The 8,457-nt window shown below is 35.8% G+C and overlaps 2 protein-coding genes across 3 annotated transcripts; both read right to left on the reverse strand.

Annotated features, from left to right (window-relative positions):
• Positions 1–671: 671 nt before the first annotated feature.
• On the reverse strand, positions 672–3,364 carry LOC132179006 (protein KTI12 homolog). The gene is made up of 2 exons (XM_059591611.1): positions 3,159–3,364; positions 672–1,904 (listed from the first exon to the last, which is right to left on the reverse strand). The coding sequence occupies exon 2, from the start codon at positions 1,856–1,858 to the stop codon at positions 950–952; it is 909 nt and encodes a 302-aa protein (XP_059447594.1). The 5' UTR covers positions 1,859–1,904; positions 3,159–3,364; the 3' UTR covers positions 672–949.
• An 824-nt stretch (positions 3,365–4,188) lies between these two features.
• Positions 4,189–8,263, reverse strand: LOC132178969 (uncharacterized). Of its 2 annotated transcripts, XM_059591565.1 has the most exons (9): positions 8,049–8,263; positions 7,742–7,959; positions 7,533–7,647; positions 7,001–7,090; positions 6,595–6,768; positions 6,378–6,497; positions 5,189–5,299; positions 4,685–4,766; positions 4,189–4,591 (listed from the first exon to the last, which is right to left on the reverse strand). In XM_059591565.1, exons 1-9 carry the CDS (start codon positions 8,220–8,222, stop codon positions 4,533–4,535), a joined length of 1,143 nt encoding a protein of 380 aa, XP_059447548.1. In that variant the 5' UTR covers positions 8,223–8,263; the 3' UTR covers positions 4,189–4,532. The 2 variants fall into 2 exon arrangements, with proteins under 2 accessions (XP_059447548.1, XP_059447549.1); XM_059591566.1 differs by lacking the exon at positions 7,001–7,090.
• Between the last annotated feature and the right edge of the window lie 194 nt (positions 8,264–8,457).

Here is an 8,457-nt window from a genome sequence, read left to right on the forward strand (position 1 = left end):
AGGAAATCCACCTCTCATTGAGGGCATCTTCAACTTTCTCTGCTGCAGTGACGAAAGCCTAGTCTACTTAATCATAACACTCATCCCAATGCGCTAATAAAGTTGCTAAAACCACTCCCTAGCCAGTTAATTAAATGGCTACAGTCAGTTGGGCTGCATCTTTTTCTGCTTTCATTTTTCTAACTACGGATTTGCCTTGAAAGGCCATTGTAAGAAAGAAAAAAAAAAGCATTCTCAAGAACTCCGGGGAAGAAAATCAGAAAGCATGATAGGGATAAGATTAGGGTGAGATAGGTTGAGTTGGAATTCATTAAGATTGGATTATTTAAAATTAAGATTAGCTGTTATCTAACTGTAATCCATTTAAAGACCCCTTTAGTAAATTGTAGTATTTTCTAATTCTGAGTGGAGTTTTGTGGTCTTGACTGTTTTCTATTCCAAGTCGAATATTATTTCACCCAAACAGTCACCATCCTTTGATATTTTAATTGCAATCACAATCCACCAAACCAACCACTTTCTGTAAGGACTCACTTCCAAGCAAGGTTATGATTGACATGATCAGGACCATCCATCCCAAAATAATAATAATAATAATAATAATAATAATACAGGGTAGAGAGAGAGAGAGAGAGAGAGAGAGAGAGAGCACTTTTCCAAGTAGAATCGTGTAGAAATGAATCAAATGATAGCTTGGTGGTCCTATTACCAAACACCCTGATACAATTCAAAACATATGCAGCACAGTACAAATCTTATGAAATACAAAGCCCTTAATATATGTATGTTGGTAGAAAAAACCCCATGTCTCACATAACCTAGAATGGAAGTGCAAAATTTTTTGTGATTTGTCTTCTGTTTTCTTCATTGTTCCATTATAAAAATCAGTTTAGTCCAAAGACGTCTCCCATAATAGATAACTCCTTAACATCATCGACATTGTACTCTTTCAAGCAGTTCCCAGTTCCCTGTTAAGGTAGTCCACAAACATCCTCTTGGCACTGTCTGCATCAGATGGCGGTGGTCGCCCACTTAAACTCGTCTGTCCGGTCAATTTAATAAAAGTTCTCCGCAGCCTGCGTAGCTCCGGCAGCCCAACTGATCTTGAAATATTGAAAGTTGGGAATTCCTGGCCCAGAGAAACCCCATTTAGAGGCCCTCCAAGTGCCTGAGATTGTGCTTCCAGAATGGCATTAATCACTTCCTGCGTTGCTCTATCCAACTCATATAGAGAATTTGCCTCTGAAAACCGTACACTTTGTGTTGCGATTGTTGGCTGTAAAATTTTTACATCCTGCGTTTTTGAGTCCACCTTCTTCGTCAAATATGAAACAGCATCTAAAATAGCAGCACAAGATTTGTCTATTCCATCCTTATGTGGCCATAACTCAAACAAAGGGGAATCCCATCGATTTCTTCTTTCCGGTTTCTCGAACCTTCTTACCAAATCTTCAAATATCACATCATCGTAAGCAGCTTCTCCCTTGTCCCTTCGTTCTTCGTTCCATTTTCTACAGTTGGTTTCTTCGATGTCACAATATAGCACACAGTATCTTATTCCAGCAGCACGAGCCAAACACCACAACTCATACCTGTAACCCTTTATGCTATTTAAAGAATCTACTATTATGATATTATCTTTTGACACAGATCTATCAACTTCAGACCTAAGCACTCCTCTTAAATTCTTCTCTGCAGTCATGTTGGCGTAGCTCTGATTGCGATCAAGATGAAGGGAAGTTTCATCAATAATCCTGACAGTTTGCTTTGATTCTGATTCTTTGAGAGCTTCAGCTAGGAAGAGGGCAGCTGTGGACTTCCCACTGCATGGCTGCCCACAGATGACCACCAATGCCATTTGATGAAAAATTGAGATTTTATGCTTCTTCCAAAAGAAATATTTACTGCATGAAAATCAACCAACATACATCAGTAAGATCTTTTGTCTCTCTTTAATTATCTAAGATATGAATTTCATCTACTTTCTATTCCCAAATTGAGTGTCTTGGTTCAAAATAACATGTTATTAAATGAAGAGTAAAAGTATGCCACAAGTGTCCCTTGATTGGTTTCTCTAATTACTGAGTGGTAATATGGGAAGATGAAAACACAAATTCTTTTTTAACATTTTGAAAGTGGACACTCATTTTAGGACGTCCAACAAAGCAAGCAAGACAGTCAACATTGGACGGAGGACACATGATTAAGCGTCATGTATAGAGCCATGAGATACACTTAAAGTTGTGAAAGGATAATTCTTGATCTTAACAGTTAAACCCCGATTTGCAGAATAAAGAAAAGTTTTAAGTAATTCTATAGAATACATAGATAGCACAAACTGTAACAACTCCAGATCTATACGAACACCAAAAATATCTCCGTCAGAGTTACAGATGGCATTTGGTACTTAAAAGGTTCACAATATAACTTAGTCACACAAAAAATCCTAACAAATACACACCATTAATTAATATGTCATTTTATTGCGGGCTTTTATCGTTACAATACTGCTTAGTGTTAATGTAAAGAGTTTGTTTAGTACTTAGAAAGGTCTCAAGTGCGGCTTAAGTGAGCTTTTGTTACCTTTAGTCAACAAGACTCATTGAGGGTACAAATTATAATGATTTAGAAAGTAAAGATGTAAATTGTTGCAATTGAAACCTTGGAGTTTAACTTAAACTACGTCAAACTCTAGGAGTTACTATATAATTACCCCAAAAATATAAACAACTCTTAAAAGCTGTGCATCAGCAATTTTGAAAGAATATGGAAAAACTTTCTAAATTTTTTAGTTCAAAAATATTACATCAATACCACAGAGACAAAAATTAATGCGTTACATTCATGAATCAACAGAAGATACCTTCTAGCTAGGCACTAAAGGAACCCCAGTCTTTATCGATTACCGTTAAATTTCAATTTATATTACAAGCATGAATACGTATATACTTCTTCAAAAAAAAAAAAAAGAATTAATTGAATTGAAATCTGTTCGATAATAAAAGGAAAGCCCGCCATGAAGTGGAGAAAACGAATGTAACTTTCAATACGACGAACATGATTCGTATAATCTGATTCAGAAAGAAGTTAAATTTAAGCTAAAGTAAAAAAGTAAACCCTAATCGCCCAAATGTTAAGATCTCTGTGATGGAAGTTACCTCAACGTGGGGCGCGAGCGAGAGATGTAGCTTGGCGTAAAGAGTGAAAGAGAGAGGAACGTTCGTCAATCTTGAATAAACAAAGCAGCTCGTAGCTCCTACCTCCGGTGAGTTCGCCTGAGGGGATTGGCCGCGACCAGGGCCAGCAACTGGTGTCTGTGTACGTGTGTGTGTGAAGGCGTCGGGTTCTTTTATTGGCGAGACTGGCGACTAATAATAATAAACAAAGCTTTTATTTTTATTTATATGGATAAATGCTGTATCAGTTGATCTTAAAAATGCTTTAAAACTGTCCAAGAAGTAGCTGAAGTGATGGTGGAGTGGACCACACCTCGTGAAGCGAACCACTAATTCGAATTCGAATTTTTCCTTCCTTTCTCTTGTAAGGACAACTAGACATGCCAAAAAAAAAAAAGCTTTAAAACTTGATCTTCAAAAAAATGCAATATGAATATATGATATTAAAAATGCTTTAAAACTTGATCTTCAGAAAAAAAAAAAAAAAAAAAACTCTAAGCAAAAATAACAAATAATTATTGTTCCTACTTTCATTTGAAATTTTAACGAAAACATTGTAACGTCAGCACTAATAATAAAATAATAAATGTTTTTTTATTTAATTTTTTTTTTTTAAAAATTAACTATATTTTCATATCAATCTATAATTCAGTAATTTTCTCATTTTTCCTATTTTAGGAAATAGAGTATCGAATCTCATTCTCCCATATCCGAAATTTGGTCTTCAATTATATCTTTACAATCAGCAGATAAGAACAAGAGACATTAGCAAAAGGCAGCACAAAGATAAAGAAGCCCTTGTAGATGGAGGTATCCTATGAAAAATGTTATCATAGTATAAGAGTTGAAAGGGCAAATTCCCGTGCATATTACATACAATAACGACCAAAATTAGACTAACTATTATTTTCAGTTTTGTTGCAGTATGTACGGGTTGTTCAGTAATCTTGCTCCATAAATAGGAAAAGAAATGTACTGAATGCGGTCTTGTTTCCCTTCTGCTTAACCTATATTAGCAATCAATCTCATGCAATTGCAACATCAGTAAAACAAGCAGAACAAGTGAAGAAATTAAAGAACCCAAGACAAATCCCAAACAGAGTGCTAAGCACCAACTGAATTCTCCCAAAAAAGGAAAATTAGTAATTATATCTCATGTAATCTGTAATCAAAACTCAAGAATTAGAAACGTTGATTCATTTAAATTTCTTGTGTTGCCAAGTTGATAATGCTTGATGTGTAGGACTTCTTGGAATCAGCGAAGCTTCTAATATTCTACCCAGATCATGATTTACAGCTTAACTTTCTAATTTTGAGAAGAGATGACAATCAACTATCAGTATTCTAGTATTATTATCACGAAGTTGCGCAATTGCTGAAGGAATCAGTAAGAACGTCCTCATTCAGGTTATGACCTGCAATACAAAACAAATAGACAAAAAGACTAAAATGGGAGCTATAATTACTTTTCAGAACTTCACTTGAAAATAACGTGGCTTAGAGCATACCTATGAAAACTATCTTGTTCATCTGACTTTCCTCACCTTTCCATTTGCGAGATGGAACAATCTCATATATCTCCCTCACGGCCTGCCAGGAACATAAGGTCTTTTAATGACAACATACAACAAATTAACTTCTCCAAAAACAAAATAACTCCATCAGTAAATTCAAAACTAAAAAGAAAGCAGAAGAAACTGACAGACTTGGAGATGTAAAGAATATGATGACAAAGAAGTCAATATTATAGAAAGGCCAAACCCAAAAAAAAAAAAAGTTTTGATCAAAATATTGCAAGTACTTGATCAATTGAAAATGTTTTCTAGAAGTCGCTCAAAAAACAACAAAGAAATTCAATTATTAGAATAATTATCGCAAGACTGGCAATTATGTAGGAGAAAACAGAAGTTTAACTTTTAGAGCTAGACCACCAAAGATGTTGTAGGTCTTAAGCAGCACAAGTTAACTTCCAATTGAAAGAATGCTTGAAGACATTTGATATCAAACAATACCTGTAAAGTATGTAGTTGATCAGAATTTTGAATGCTTAGTACTCCTTTGCAGCGATACACTTCCATACCATATTTCTTATCCCAAAGAATCTCCTCAAGCCATAAACGAACCTACAAACAATGAACGATCAGGCATGATGTCATGTGCAAATAGCTTCTAAGACAACGGGGGCTGATTCAATATGATATAAAATAAGTACAGGTGGCAGGCACCCTCAGTACAAAAATATAGTAACGAAGTTGTATAATCTGACATGGATGTGATTCTCTGAGCTATCTAAGCTTCCACTACCTTGGTCAAGAATAAATACAAGTTTATCAAAAAAAAAAAAAAATTATGATGGAGACCAAGACTAAGGATGAACTATTATTTGTGATATTTTCTGCAAATCCTAAAAGTGCAAGGATTGGGGCTTCAAAGGAAATGTTGGAGATAGTGGCTCATATTTATAATGAGTGTTACACTATTTCCTATGTCCAAAGGAACTTAGGAGCCCCATGTACTATTGGACTAGGGTTTTAACTGGTGACAGTATATATATGTTGTAACCCTACTTTGTTTTGATATATATTGAAATGCCGCTTGCTTCTGTGGACATAGGCACAACGCTGAACATCGTAAATTTGTGTGTACCGTTCTCTCTTGCTTTCTCTTTACTTTTCACTGTTTTGAATAGTTTCTACAGGAAATTAATATATTTGTGCATTTAACCAACCAAAATCTAGTCACATGTTCTTACAAAAATATAAGAGTGTAAACATTTTCAATTTCAACTGTAGTGTGATGGTGGTTCTGTTCAAACTCAACAAATTTGTATCCCAAATATAGTGTGGCCACTGACACAAGTCTTCTTTCACCTATCCAACTCATCTAGAACCACCCCTTTTAGTTAGGAAAGAACCAAAACATAAGATTATGAAATTTTAAAATCGGTTAGTGTGGATACATCTTTAAATTGGTTCTCTACCTAAAGCAGCCCTAGTTCAGAAAGACAACAAGTCAAACAAAATACATAGTCAGTGCCTACTAATCAATTTTCCGTTGGAAGATACAAAATCCAACTAGTTGGGAAGAAATACTTGTAAACTGTTGTCCAAAGCTGTAAATAAAGTGCCAACAACTTCAACAATAAACATCATGTCAATTTTCCAGAACATGATTGATATGACAGGTGTTTCAGAAAACTACCTTATCAAGATCAACCTGTCGTGGCTCACTAATGCACAAGGTTCTCACACCACTATCATGAAGATCCCCAGTAGATAGAGAACGGCTTTCTTCCAACAATGCTTCTAAATGAGTGGCGTGCTGAAAATGGGAAAAATCAGTAATGTTAGTTCAATAAAGTCAGTATGAACTAGGAAGATAAACCAGCAGATGAAAAACAAAGTTATGTATAACTAACTGTAGCATCATAGGCCCGACAGTTCAATAACTTAGGCAAGTCAACTTGACACCGAACAGAGCGGATGATGCTGGCAAGGGAGTTAATGTTATGAATCTCCTTCACCAGTTCCTCCAGAACACCTTCACAGCCCTCAGCAGAAACCAAATCAACCTTGTTGAGAATTACAACATCCTACACAAAAAAAATGAACTTCTAAGTCTCTTAAGTGCTCATATCACACTATATCCATCATATTCAAATGAAAAGAAAACAAAGAAAGAGAAGAAGAAAAAGAGCAAGCATTGGTTGTACTAATTATATAACATAAATCACAGCTGCAAGGGTTGGTTTTTCTAAAACCAATAAGAAAAAGTCCTTTTTGTAGCCAAAATCAGCCATGACAGTGCAACAACAAGATCATTACCGCAAATGCTATTTGAAGAAAGGCTTCAGGAAATGAAGACAACACTTTTCGCTCATTGAGCTGAAAACGAAGGTTTTTGGCATCAACAACCTATTAAAAAAAACATACCATTCAAAGTAAGATATTTAGTAACAAAGGTAGCTAGTAATTGAACAAGATTATAAAAACTCAAGAGAAAGAAATGCAAATTTGTGATTAAAAAAAAAGGTTATCAATCAGTGATAAATCAAAAGGTACTCAAAATACATAGCAATAAACCATACAATCCCGCATTCAAATGCCAAAACTTAGTGGAAGAGGAAACCCCTATATATAAATAGCATACAGACTATGGTACACAAACTCATAAGCTTTATCTTATCTCGTTCTCCATCTCACATCTAGTTTTGTAACATCAAATTCTGTTACATAATGATACGAGTGATCTATTAGCAAGAATAAGTACACAAATTAGACAAAACAACGATGGCCAAATGTCTAATTATACAGTAAAATCATAAAATGAATAGATATATCATGGAATAAAACTTACGGTGATAATCGAATCGAGCCTGACCGCTGATTCCAGCTGATCATCCAACCAAAGAACAGATGCAAGTGGAGCTGGGTTCGCCAACCCCGTGGTCTCCAGTAAAATGTGATCAAGTCTACACTTAAAATAAAAGAAGAATTTACAGATTATATAATCGAAATGTGCTATAAGATTTTTGAATTTGTGAAACATAATGAGTATAATCGTACTTTTCCTTCCTCTGTACAAGTTGCTCAAGCGCTTGGACTAAACTGTGCTTGACATTGCAACAGATACAACCATTTGCTAGTTCAACCCATTCTTCAACCAGCGCGCCGCCATCTCCTTCATTGATCATCGCTCTTTCTACTCCAATTTCCTCACCGAACTCATTCAAGATCACCGCTATCCTTTTCCCGTGTTGCGAATTCAGTATGTGATTCACCAGCTGAGTGCAAAACCATTCATCACAGTCACAATGAATAAATCACAAAAGTTTTTAGAAATGCAAAAATCTAAGAAGCTCAAGAGCTTTACAGTGGATTTTCCAGCTCCGAGATAGCCTGTGATGACGGTGACCCCGACGCAAATGTCTTCGTTTTCCGGTCGCCTTGAATTGGATTGTTCGTGAGGGTAGGGTTCCAAGCTTTCTTCAATTTGAACTGCGAGAGGCGCCTCTTCTTCGTCGTCGTTTTCCATTTTCTGTCGCATTGCTCTATCTGTGAAGCCTTTGTTTGTATTTTTTATACGCAAGTACTCGACTCGGAAGAAAAATAGAAAGAAAAATGGGAACGGTTTACGCTTTCAATGGTTGAGCCTAAAAATGTCAGCCCATACTCAGCCTTATAGAAGCCCAATGGGCCTAGACGGCCTGCCCAACTTGAAATGAAAGTCAAATTGCAGTAATGCAAGTGACTTGCAAGTTGCAACTACAATGGATAAAGAT

The sequence above is a fragment of the Corylus avellana genome, chromosome ca4 (assembly GCF_901000735.1).
Source record: "Corylus avellana chromosome ca4, CavTom2PMs-1.0".
Taxonomy (NCBI): Eukaryota; Viridiplantae; Streptophyta; class Magnoliopsida; order Fagales; family Betulaceae; genus Corylus; species Corylus avellana.

What these genes read in the sequence shown, in the direction of transcription:
- LOC132178969 (XM_059591565.1), bottom strand. Translation starts at nt 8,222, where the DNA reads ATGCGACAGAAAATGGAAAACGACGACGAAGAAGAGGCGCCTCTCGCA. An exon ending in TTCTTCAAATAGCATTTGCG is followed by an intron (nt 6,769 to 7,000) that starts GTAATGATCTTG and finishes TTTTTTGTGTAG; the next exon opens with GATGTTGTAATTCTCAACAA. An exon ending in GACAGGTTGATCTTGATAAG is followed by an intron (nt 5,300 to 6,377) that starts GTAGTTTTCTGA and finishes CATTGTTTGTAG; the next exon opens with GTTCGTTTATGGCTTGAGGA.
- LOC132179006 (XM_059591611.1), bottom strand. Translation starts at nt 1,858, where the DNA reads ATGGCATTGGTGGTCATCTGTGGGCAGCCATGCAGTGGGAAGTCCACA.